The 13341-nt window shown below is 44.5% G+C and overlaps 1 protein-coding gene across 1 annotated transcript in view; it reads right to left on the bottom strand.

Annotated features, from left to right (window-relative positions):
* The window catches only part of LOC133138726 (protein CBFA2T2-like), a 29044-nt gene extending 22454 nt beyond the window's left edge, over positions 1-6590 (bottom strand). The window contains exon 1 of the mRNA XM_061257718.1: positions 6295-6590. Coding sequence (XP_061113702.1) covers positions 6295-6322 — 28 coding nt within the window. The 5' untranslated portion in view covers positions 6323-6590. The remainder of the gene's footprint in view (positions 1-6294) is intronic.
* Between the last annotated feature and the right edge of the window lie 6751 nt (positions 6591-13341).

Below are 13341 nucleotides of genomic sequence, written 5' to 3'. Positions count from 1 at the left end.
AAGCTTTTAACCTTACTAAAAAAGGTAAATGGAAACAAAAGGAGAAATCGATACCAGGACTCGTAAGGAAGGCATTTATGTTCCTTCCGTGCATCTGGTAAGCATTTGGATTGAAAAAAAAAAGGAGAGGGGGGGGGGGCAAAATTAGATATCGCTGTGTAGCCTGTACATCTGGCTTCAGTCACACGCACACACGCAAAAACACACGCACGCACACACCCACAGAAAACCTTTTAGAAAAATAAGGAGGTGAATTAGTGACCACTCCAGATTACTGGAAGCAGATCTTACGAGACACCACATCGGAGAACAGAGGGGAGTCAGAAAGAAATAAAAAAATATTTAACTCCCTGTACTCAGAATGTTCCGGACAGGGGAGATATCGTAATCGTCTGGAGGGGTGTAATGATATCTAATTCCAACACAGCCAGGTGTGGCCACCCCCTCCAGCCCTCGTCCTTGAACATCCTGCTTCACAGCTGCGTGCGAGCGTTTCCCTTTCCTTCTGTGGGCGCGGCAGGCCATGACATGGCGGTCAGTGACTGCAGACCTCCCAGACCGCTCAGGTCACCGTCAGAGTCCAGGAGACCACAAAACATGGCTGCCACTCAGCTATTCCCACTTCCCAACTTTCCTGGCTTGAGTATTCCACAAAGTTGTTTTTCTCAAAATGAAAGCAAAGAAAGCATTCTTTTTTTGTTCCCCACACTTCCGATATGATTCCGGTGTGCCTGACCGCACCTGAAACCCCAGGGTGTCATCTTCCCTCCAGGTGGCTCTCAGAAAGGTGACCTCAGGTGGGAGCAGCTAATTATGTGCTGGGTTCCTCTCGACCACAGGAGCAGCGCAATTAGAGAGGTAAAAAAACTACTGAATTGCATCTCATCAAGCGGCTTCATTCATGACCAAAATGTACTCTACCTCATAGCACAGTAGCAGTGCCGGAACCACCACCTCATTTTTCACAGTGTCCTCATACTAGGGAAAACTTGAATAACTACAATACCCACACACACACACACATACTTCCACTCCCTCTATCTCAGTACCATTGTAGTGCCCCCTCCTGTCAATCAGATCCATATCACCCACAACGACTGGCTCCGCCCCTTCCCAGGAGGACATTCACTGACATTCCAGACCCCCAGCCCACGGCTCCAAGGAGTCTGGCTCCACGGCCCTGCTGGGAGAGATTAGTCTGAGATGGGCCCAACCAGTCTTCCCCCCCCTCCGTCCAACTCTCAGCAACAACTCTCATTACACTTCACTCCGGGGGCCGCGATGGTGCACACGCGCGTGTTTGTTTGTGTGTGTGCGTGCGTGTGTGTGTGTGTGTGTGTGTGTGTGTGTGTGTGTGCGTGCGTGCGTGCGTGCGTGCGTGCGTGCGTGTGTATATATGTATCTGAGAGAGAGACAGACACGAATACACAAAAGCAGGATGGTCTACTCTACAAATAAGTTGCTCGAAAAGCAACAACGCTCACGTACTTCTCCAGCAGGGTCCATCACATCTAACACAAGGCTATCTCCAGTTTTCCCTAAAGCACTGACAAAAAGCCTTGTATTTCATCGCAGCTGCGCTCGTCCTTCAAAAGGAAATGCTCGGTTTAAGCACACGTACATTCTGGGAGCATTTTCACTCGAAAGCTGACAAAAGATAGCGAATGTTGAAAAAGCCGTAATCATTTCCCTTCTGCGGGACAGACAGCACTTGCCACGGAAGGCGGGTGAAAGAGTATGAGCCTGCCGGCCTTGGATGGGGACGTCCTGTGGGGGCGCGGGATGCCTAATCCGACTGGAAGAACTCCTGCTCATGCGGCTACCTTGCTGCAGCGCGCAATCTATTAATATCCCCCCGCCCAGGGCAGGAACAGCTGCAGTCTTCCCAGGGTTGAGGGCCACACCTGGGCTCTGCAGGTGCGTCCTCTGGAGGGTTAAGCGTGCTCCTGAACACCTGAGCCTCTCGATTGAGGGGCTGGGGGGGTGAGGACTCGGCCGTGGATCGGCGGTGCAATCGCCACTCCGCCTGCGGCCCTTTCCCACTGCCGTGCCGTACCGTGAAACCGTGCTCGCGTTTAAAAGGGGTACGTCTTCATACTCCTCCAGAGGTGCCAAACAAGGCACCGGGAACTATGGGGAGAAGCTAGTAGCAGAAAGATTAAAGAATGATCAGAATGTGTTGCTGCAATTTCACTGTCTCTGCTTTAGACATCAGCAAGGAGCAGCTCCTGTGCTAGAGGCAGTTCTCTGGCCCCACCCCATCCAACAGCAAATGTTCATTAGAATAACAATGTTACAATATATTGCTTAAACGTATGACAAATTGACAGAAAGAAAGTTGAATATTTAACATATGATGACAAATTTAAATGTAGGCTCTGTATGCATATATTGGAGAGAGATAGAAAGGCAGGACCAACTACATGTGTGTGTGCGTGCATGTGTGTATGTGTGCGTTGGGGGGAGAATATCACCCTGGTCCAGACCGAAGAGGATTGCCACAGGTCAAATGTATAGCTCTGAATATTAAATATTTTTATGGTGGATAAGCTGTTTTTTAACGGCAGCAAAATGTGGCATAATATGTGGCATTTGCGATCTGAATTATTGATACCTTCAGTAGAAAACAACTGCGTATAAGAACGTGCTTGGAATATGATGCAGTGGTAAAACTAGAATTTACAGGCACATCTTACGTTGCTTGCAGGCTCCTGCTTATCCCTGGATAATGAGAACATCTGCTCCACATTTACATCAAAAAAAAGCACCAAGAAACGGTCCTGACACTCAGGAGTAACCCCTCCCCATCCCCAAAACACTCAACAACCGATTCCAGGAGAAAAGAGACAACCTTCACTCAATAAATGTCCGTTTCACAAAAACAATGATGTCAGGAGGCCATGTAGCCTAACCTCTGTTGCACAACAGAGAAAGTTCTGGAACAACGTGAGCTCGGTTTCACAATATAACCTCACTGTTCTCTTCAGACAGATAATCGGAGCAAGGATGAACACTAAGTTTATAAACTCAGTGTATTCTCCGAAAATGTATTTTTACCATGGTCATTACGGACACACAAGTCGTTTTACGCGAGTTCCATTAAGCACAAAGGGTGCAAATAAAGTTCAGCCTTATCGTTCATGAAGGCGCCCCGTTCCATAAAGGGTGACCACAGAGAAGCTTGCCAACCCGCATTGTAAATACACACGGGCCCAATCTGCACAGCTGAGAAATAGAGTCTGACTTGCGGAGTGCGGATACGCTAAATGGCGATCGCCCTCTGGATGCCAGATTCCTACGCTTGACTGCCCACGGACGACTCAGAGAGCCGGGCCCGCGCATCTGGATCCAATCCCTCCCAAACCCTTAACGCGGCACACGACAATGAGGAACAGCTGCGCGGTCCTGTCGTCAGTTAGTTCTCCCGAGGGCCGGTCAATTCCCTCTCCCGAGTCGTTCCGTCGTCTAATTCGGAGTGCCGCGCGTGAGCATCCTCGCACTAGCACACACGTGCACCTAAGGACTGAAACCTTATTAAAACTCATAGCCTGTCAGAAGTTGAACTCATAAAAACCCGATGCCTACCATGTAAGGTTAAACAATTTCAGTGCAGTGAGTGCAATGCTTCACTCTTTATGTTCCACTCACTTTATATGGGGGGGGGAGGGGGGGGAGGGGGGGGGGGGGGGGGGCAATGTCCGATGCCCATTACCCAGATCTACAGGTGGTTCTAATTTTCACTGTCTTAAACTGCGGCTTCACATTTAAAAGAAAGCCCCCATCAAACAGCAGGGGAAATATGTTGCTTATTTGCAACTGTGAGGCACAAAGACAGTGCAGACCATGGTTTTTGAGCAGGGCTCACATACTTGTGCCTAATTTCCCCCATAATTATGGCTAGGAATACGTGTTTCACCACATTTTAATTCTTACATTTTATTTTTTTTCAAATGTATCCTGTTTTTTAATTTTATTGTGAAGTTCAGGCTATAGTTCTGTCAATGTGTGATGGCATAATCTGACTAGCATAACTTAATGTCTTGCATTGTACCTTCATCCCTAAAGAACTGTAATACATTTTGGGCATTAATTCTAGAGGCCAAAGAAATGTGTAAACAAACAACCAAAAAACTACTTTAAAATTTGTATTCAAGAGGTAAAAAGAGATACTGTCACCATTTGCAAACGTTTAAATCCGTTGAGTAATTGTACGACCACACACTATGAAAACAGAGTCCAAAATGAATTACTGTAGCAAGAGCATCTGTTTCTTAATGTCTAATGGGAGCCCTGTGATTACTGGCGATTTTTCTGCACTCCTCCACACCTCCAAGCCCATTATTACAGCTGAACATAATGATCTGGTATTATTATTTCTCAGAACGGAGAGGAGCAGTTACGGTCTGCTTTGTGTCAACGATGAGCAACATTCTTGGCCGCCTCGACCTCTGTGTGCAATGAATCAACTAAATCCCGTAATAAATAAGTACACATCGGCCTTAGAGAGACGCAGATAGCCCGACAGCTTACAAGTTATCGCACTTATCGCCTTCAGGGCCAACATTCACGCAGGTGTTAGCGGCCCAGGCGCCTGCGGTGGGGACAGGCACAGGCTCCAGTCGTGCCGGGGTTCGAGCGGCTTCCAGACGGCTGTCTCCTGCAGCGGGACGTTGGGGCCCCCGCTGGCAGCGCTGGAAGACCGACTGGAGCCAAAAGCAATTAGCGCTAATGCAAACCTGCAGGCAGGCGCTTTGTAATTCCGCTCCCTTCGAAGACTGGAGGTTTTTGGACATCTTCCCTTGCAGAGGAGGGATGATGAAGGGGAAAAGCAACAATTTATATGGCCTAGGGTCATGTCCCTCTTCCAGAGACGTATTTAATCCAGAAATAAATATGAAACCATTCATTTTTGGTTTGAATATTTTTCTTATTCGGACTCAGTCATAATGACCAACGTTGTTAAACAGATATAAGTATTGCCCTGATTCTAACAACACCAGAGAGCAAAATGCTGCACACATCCTTGGTTACATTTCAGACTTCATCTACTGGCCCTACATATAAATGCTACTCTGTGGTAAAACTGCAGATTTCACTGCCAATTATTGCTGGTTGAAACACTAGCCTAATCAAAAATCTGAAACGTGTGTGTGTGTGGCGGGGGGGTAGGGGGGTCAGTAAGGATATGGTCCAGGTGAAAAGTGCTGGACGGTCGTAATTAAAATAATGACGAATGTCACAAACGGTATCATTTGTTTCGCGAGTGGTCTCTGGGGACGAATTAAAAAGATCCCCAGTTAAACAGCGACACAATCGTGACACCCTGCATGTATTGCCGTGTTTTGCCCCGCGGGGCAACTAGACAAGTGGGAGCCCTCTGTCGTCAGCTTTAAAAGCAGCCTGGTGTTATTGTCCTGAAAAGCTGTAAACTCCAGATGGTGCGAAACTATGGCTGATTACAGATTAATCTCCAATTGACTGGGGAGGGAAGAAAAAGGCCTCTCCAAAAAAAAAAAAAAAAAAAAAAAAAGGGTGTTCAAGACAGGGTCATTTCTATAGGGGTCATTTGCATGACAAAAGAATTCCAGATTATTTAAATAACAGTGAACTGTAGCAATCACGCGCGAGACGTTTCTCCCATTCACACACCATTAAAATTTTGCCAAAACACCATTTCGCACTTAACTACCATCCATCTACTGTAAGCTTGGCTGGTGAGCCATAGCTTGTCATAGGCTATGAAATACTACCTCACGGAGTACAAGAATGCAAACTGGATGAAGCAGCCTGTTGTGACTAATGCAATCGAAGTAAGAAAGATATAGATAAAACAAAAGGGCAACTGGTCAGCTAAACTAGCCTATCGAGCCTGTCTACCTTAAAATATACTGTAATTTTAAAGATAGGCCTACTACATACCAGTTCATTGTAACAAGTAATCCTACCAGTAGTACCTAGATGTTGGCTAGCTAACTCGCACTGTTATTATGGGGCCAAAAAATTATTAGCGCAAACGCAAATCGATCAAATGCAATGCGACGCCGAATGACATCGGGTATAAATTACATATAATCTCATCTACCAAAGCCTATTTCTACACGTCAATAGCACCCCAGCTGCAATACATGTAGCCAGCATTAGCCAGTGGATACGGCCAACCAGCAAACAACAGCTACAATTATGCATTTGTCCTCGTCAACCATGGCCCGAAGCTAATCGATCTGTCAACATCCATGTCTGTCAATATTTATGACATAGCGAACGCATAAAAAATGAAAACAAGCAATAACTTACACTGAAAAGCGCCGGGGATCCCGACCATTTTACGTATCTTGCTGCTGCGAAGAGAGCGAATAGTGCTGTTAGCTCAGAGGATACCCGCCGCTAAGCCGTTCACACCATTCAAGCGCACTGTACGGGTTTCATTCGTCGATTTGGACTGAATGTCCTTAGGACACGAACGGAGAGCAGAATGCACCCGCTCCCTCCCCCCGACGGAGTTGAAAAGGAGGTGTTTTGGGGGCGGGAACCCCCTGAAAGACTTGCCAACAAAAGGAGGAGAAACATTGTTTGACCGTGGCCTGACCGCGGATGTTTGAAGGTACATCTAGCCTATTTTATGACAAACCCACAGGACTAAAACGTAGCCTTATTATAGGCTAGATTACATGATTGGAACAACTATATACATTGTAAAGTAGCTTAATATTGTTTTTGTTTTAGAAAATAAATATTTATTTACAACGATACTTTTGTCTGAATAAATAATTCCGACAAAACAAGTTGATTAATCAAGGCTTAATCATAACGATAAAAGTTATCCAAATTTGTAGTCTCGCAAGGCTTTACGAACTGAACTGGTTTTAACTGATGACAATGTCATAGTCTGGTACAAGCATGCCAGCCAGACGCAATATTTACATTATCCGCAGGCAATAAACAACACCTGTCTATGAGCTTCCAGCTGGCCCATTCAAGTGCAGGTGGCTGACAAATAGATATCCTTGCTACGCTGATAACCTGTAGCTAGGTTAATCCAGCTAGTCCAGACGTTTTATCTTTCTGGCATGACGTCTTTCTTTATCATGAAATTACCATGAAGCCTGAGTTGTGTGTGATTAGACGAGATACCAATGAGTAACATCAATACAACGTCAATAAGAATGGGACAATAAAGTTAATTTAACCTTTTTATAACCTTCCATTTTCTTTAAATACGTCTCCCGTCAGCCCTGTACAAAAATCTGGACACACGTGGCTAACATTCCCTTTTCTTTCTTTTTTTCTTTTATTTATTTTTTTACACCCCAAGACAGGAGTTTGGCAAGGGATGACCCCCCGATGTCTCATCAATGGATTCATATTCCTTCAAAAAAACAGTGACCCATTGAAAATAAATTAGATTGTCCAGTGTGTCATGTTATTCTTTACAAGCAGGACATTTGGATCCTGAGATTTGGATCCCCCCCCCCCACCACCCACCCCTTGACCTTTTCCTCCATGTACGCACACACACACACACACACGCACACGCACACACACACACACACACACACACACATTCAGGCACCAAGGCTGCCACCTGCTCTCTGGAGCATGCTTCACAGCTGCTGGACAACAATAACAAATTAACACCCACTAGCGCCAGCTATTACCTACTGTGCATGTCAGAGCAGACCCCCTCCCCACCCCTCCTTTGTGCTGCGACAGAGGGGACAGAGCTCAGCCCACCCCCAAGAGAACCCAGACCTCTCTCTCTAGCTCCCGAAAGGCAAGGCTCAAGCATAAGACCTAACATGCTAAATGGGAAATGGGGTGCATGTATTTATTAATTCAAGTTTTTTGGAGGCTGAAGACCCCCCCTCCTTTTTTTCTTTTTACCAAACACAATTTTTTTCTTTTTTCTTTTTCACAAAAACTTGCTGGCCGGCCCATCATCCTAAATCCTACTCTTACTCTCACAACATCTCAATAAATGTCACAACTCTCGTATTTACACTGATGGGGTTGGAGCGCTTTTATCTGAGTCACTTTGCAATCGATGCCATCGGAAGCAGTTGGGGGTTAGGTTCCATGGGTCACGGACACTTCGACGAACCCAGGGCGTGGGATCGAACTGGCAACCTTCCGCCTGCCAGACGACCACTCTTACCTCACCCCCCACATGCGATGTGTGGGGAGTTGGCACATGCCACACCACCCAGAAACACTGTCAAAAGGAGTGAAAATGGCTTCATAGTTATAATGGCGGTTTATTGAGGAGGGGTTGCCAATTGCGCAGGACAGAGAAGAATTGTGCTACGAGGTGGCTAAACATGGATCAAACTCACAAAATAATATCACCTCCCAGACGATGCAGCCAAAAGCATCTCTGTGCAGGCTGCCTCAGACTTAAACGGACTGAAATGTACTTTATCGCTTTCGGCCACAGAGCTTTGAATACCCAGCACTGTAAAGCCGGCAGATATTCAGAAAGCTGTGCGAGTTTATAAAATATCTCTAGTCACACAGAAACAGTCTGGCCCACTCAAAAAATGCACCAGAACTGAAACATTATCAAAAACTGCAGAAAGTGAAGTCATTTTCAACTAAATATCAAGCGTTTGATGTGGTCTGTGAAAAGCTGATCCTTCCTATTTTTCCCAGGGAGTGGGAGGATTTGAGATTTCAAACCCTGTTTGAAACACAGTCATTGTAGCAGCAATAAATATCTTAGCCCATTTTGGGGGAAAAAACAGGAAATTGCTGCTGTTGTGATTAATACTAGTATTCGTACAGATCAGCCATTGGTCCTGGAGTGCTGCAGGGCTGTTCTCTTTGTTCTTATTCAGCCGTTAACTGCCTTTTTAATGTAGCTGATTACACAGTTAACTCAGCTCACCTGGTTCCTTGGGTTTGAACTGGTTTCTGATTTCAAGGCAATAAAAAGTAAAAAAAAGGAGCCATTGTTTGAACATGAAAGCTACACAAACCACTGAAATTAAGGCCCTACATCACGAGGAGAAGGAAAGCCAAAAGCAGCATGAAAAGCTTATGCTAGACCAGGCTGTTGCCCTCTTCTGGGGCTGCCTCCATCAGTAAAGAACCAGCTACACTGCAGAAAGGGGTGGGCTGCGTTAGACCCCTGTAACTGCATCGCAGAAAAAAAGTAAATATGGTCAGTACCAGTAATAAAAATCTTCTTCCATAGCTATAGTAAGTTATTGTACAATGTACTGTCAGGATATATGATTTATTTATTTATTTATTTCTTTATTTTCGGTTTTTGTTTTTACATATTCATTTCTCAGGCTGTCGTAGAAAATTTTTAAAAAATCCGTTTGTCTCAGATTGCCTGCTTAAATAAAGGCAAAATATCAAAATATTGTGAATACGGTTTATATTGTGTATTTGCCTGCTGGAAGAGTATGCTGCACACAAAATGGCCCCCTTTGGAGCTCGCTTCATCATTTCTGTAGCTGTGAAAGATGGAGTTTTAGAGTGTGGTTTTTCCCTTTTAAAGTCGTTGAGCCACATCTGAATACAGTCACATTCATTTCAAGGGCTTAGAAACAGAACATAAGGGCAATTGGATGGGTTAATCAGTGCCACAGAGATGGACAGACAATACTCTTAAGACTAGTGACAAGAGATATCATATTGTTAGCAGAGGCATCTGTTAGCCAAAAGCCCTGCTTACATGTTGTATACGTACGTCCCCTGCATGTGCCTTCTCTGATTGGGCTCCGTGCGTCACATGACTTTGCCCCGTGGGGGCTGTGGTAAACATTTGTAAAAAGTGATTGTAGTGCGGACCGGTGCTGGATGTCTCCCCCGCGGAGCAGAGCGGTTACAGCAGATGCCTCTGTAAGTCTCTGGAGGAAAGCCCCAGAACCTCACGCATATAAAAACGGCCTGTCTCCCTGCCCTTTAACTGGGACACAGCCCAGGGTCATCCTCTCCCCCAGGTTAAAGCCAGAAGGAGACAGAGCCCAGACAGGCAGGGGGAAATCAGGCTTGACCAGATGGGAGTTACCCCCCCCCCCCTTCCATTATACACACGCACACACGCATGCATGTACGCACGCACACACGCACCCACAGAAACACACACACAGATACAAGCACGCACACATACACAAACACACAGATACAAGCACACACACATAGACGCACACACACACCCACAGAATCACATACACAAACACACAGATACAAGCACACACACATACATGCACACACACGCCAATATACTACGTACACACACCTACACACATGTGCAGAAATATACACACATGTATATATACACAGATACAGGCACACACACACATTCACAGTGTTTAACTGAGAGGTCCTCAGGGCATTCTTGATGGTGATTAGGTGCCTGACAGGGTCAGAGCAAGGGGGCAGTTTGGCTTGTGCCTAAATGCACCCCCCGCTCCCCCGCCCTGCCACCACACACACACACACACGCACAACCCCCGCCCACACACACTCCACAACAAATACACTGGGGACTCCAGAGGGGAGAGGTGTGGGCCAGGGGACCACTTTCCATCTGACCAGGGAACAGGTGGAGCTGGCTAACAGTCGCACCCTGGCCACATGTTGCCTCGTCTGAGCCAGGCTAACGCTGAGCGCACTGCCCCCCTGCCCCCCACCTACCCCCCACCTACCCCACCAGGCCCATATGGCAGGCCTGGGGCTCTGGGGTGCGGGGGGTGGGGGTTTGACCAAGCTGTGTGGCTGTCTGAAATGAATCCCCAGGCCACCCCTACAGTCCCCTGCCCCACACAGGACAGGATCGATGAGCGTATTTGTCACAGGGGAAGCAGCTTCGCAATCCTCACTAATTAATTCTTAAAGCTTTCCATAGTATTAGGTTGTACACCCTGATGAAATTGCCCGTGGAAGCCACCTGCCATATTTAAAATGCATTGAGAGAGACAGACTGATGTTTAGATAAAGGAAAAGTCAGCCAGGGGAATTAGAATAATCATTAATTTGTCCGTGGTTAGAATATTTTCGCTGAACTAATCCAGATGGGAGAAAGCGTCTAATTTATTTATGCTTCCTCTCACATTTGAATTACCGAAAAGGCTATAATGGCTGTGTGCCATTTTATCTGGAAGTTTTATTAAAAACCATCAATTTGTTCCTTAAAATATGCTAGGAACAAACCAGATAAAATTGTCTGTTTGGAGAAACTTCACAGAACCTTTCGTTTATCTGTCACTTCATTTTCTTATATTATATTTGTTGCAGTGAGATAAAAAAACTATTCAGGTTTTAATGTTTGACATTTTCAGGTAAAATAAGTGTAGGTGTTACAGTCTGGCATGTTTTTTTAGTGTCAGGCATAATTACGTACTGTTTATTATATTGTGTAACTGTACATCAGGCATAATTACAGTACTGTGAAAAAGTATTTGCACCCTTCCAATTAGTATATTTTTCACACTGAACGGTTTCAGCACTTTAGCAGAATGTAATATTACACAAAGGGAACCTCAGTAAACATAAAACACATTCTTCTAAAATTATTGTTTCATTGATTTAATATCTATGTCACCGCTGTGAAAAAGTAATTGCCCCCTTAAATGTAATAACCGGTATGCACTATCAAATGTGAAAATACAGAAATAAATGTCATGAATTTTATGACTCACACATTTATTTTTGTTTATGAATTACAGTACGTCTGACATTTCATGGCATTTCTCCACAGGCCCAGGAGAAAACATTTTTTTTGACATAATATAAGTGTCTTGGATGACCAAAACATGTTTCAGTGAAAATATTTTCAAATATATATTTTATTTATTTTAATTTAAATACTGTATGGAGCTCAGGGAACCCAAACTTGAATGTCCTTGTTTGGGGATGCAGGGTCTCAGGAGGTTAATTCATGTACACACTGCCTTTTCAAAGAAAATGTTCAACTCACAACTAAAGGCATGCAAGCATGCGGACATAATCAAGAGTTTCAGCTGTTTTTCAGACCGAATGTCAGAATGGGGAAGAAATGTGATTTAAGTGACTTTGACCATGCAATAATCGTTGATGCCAGACAGGGTGGCTTGAGTATCTCAAAAACTGCTGATCTCCTGCGTTTTTCACCTATACAGTGCAGAGAATGGTGCAAAAAACAATAAAAAACATCTTGTGAGCAACAGCTCTGCGGGCAGAAATGCCTTGTTAATGAAAGAGGTCAGAGGAGAAGGGTCAGACTGGTCAAAGCTGACAGGAAGGTGACAGGAACACAAATAACCACACATTACAACAGTGGTATGCAGAAGAGCATCTCCGAACACACAATGCGTCAAATCTTTAAGTAGGCTACAGGAGCATAAGTCTAAAAAACAAGTCTAATAAATACCTAATAAATGTTCAGTATAATCTTAACTCCAGGCTTTTTTTGTGAACAATTTTCCCATCCCCATCCCCACCCCTACAACAGCAAGGGTGATGGCACACAATCAAGAGATGACGCACAAAAAGCATTGTCCCATTGCTTTTAAACTAAGACTACGTATGCAGCTATATTCCATGCTGAGATAGTGCTATGTCGAGCTCTGTGCATTCTTGCTTTGCTTTTCTCAAGAAGAACAACATCATGAAAGTTACCTAGCCATAACTCCATCCAGCCCTTCAGTGCGGTCTTTTTTGCTACACCGAGACTTGCAAGTAAAATCTTGTCTGCCAGTAGTAACACTTCAGGAGAGAACAGGACATCAGCCCCCAACATTTTGATTAGCACAGTCAAAGCATATTTCCAAAACATTGCAATTTTTGGGCATTCCCGAAATACATGTAAAAAGGTTCCAATCTCTCCCAACATGCAGATCTGACAATTAGGGTTCTCTGCCAACTTAATTTGTGATCTCTTGAGTGAAGTTGCATAAAAGCTGTGTACCGTGTAATTTAAAATGGATTAGCTGATGTGTTACATTTTTAGAAGATGAAAAAATGTTTTGCCAAATATTGTCCCCCCCATGGTGAAACTCCCATCTTCCTCAATTCTCTATCCCACATTAATGAAATCAGGAGGGTTTTTTCATTATATTTCAGAAATGTACTATATGGCTTTTGATTGCCTTTGGGGTCTGTTATCGGCATTTGTCAACATGACCAGATATGATATGATATGATGATGATATGGAGACATAGGCCAAACAATAATCTTACCAAAATAAACTGTTTGGGACATACTATGGGATTATGGTAAAATCAAATGCACCTTTTCCTTTTTTATAATCCTACACTAATACAAACTATTTAATTGCTATGATTATGTTATGATTAACGCTGTTATATACAGTGATATACATGTGATAGTGTGGGGACATTATTGTCAATCAT

This window comes from Conger conger, chromosome 10 (assembly GCF_963514075.1).
Source record: "Conger conger chromosome 10, fConCon1.1, whole genome shotgun sequence".
Lineage (NCBI taxonomy): Eukaryota > Metazoa > Chordata > Actinopteri > Anguilliformes > Congridae > Conger > Conger conger.
Note: the sequence above shows the minus strand (reverse complement) of the source record. Positions and strands in the feature narration are given on the sequence as shown.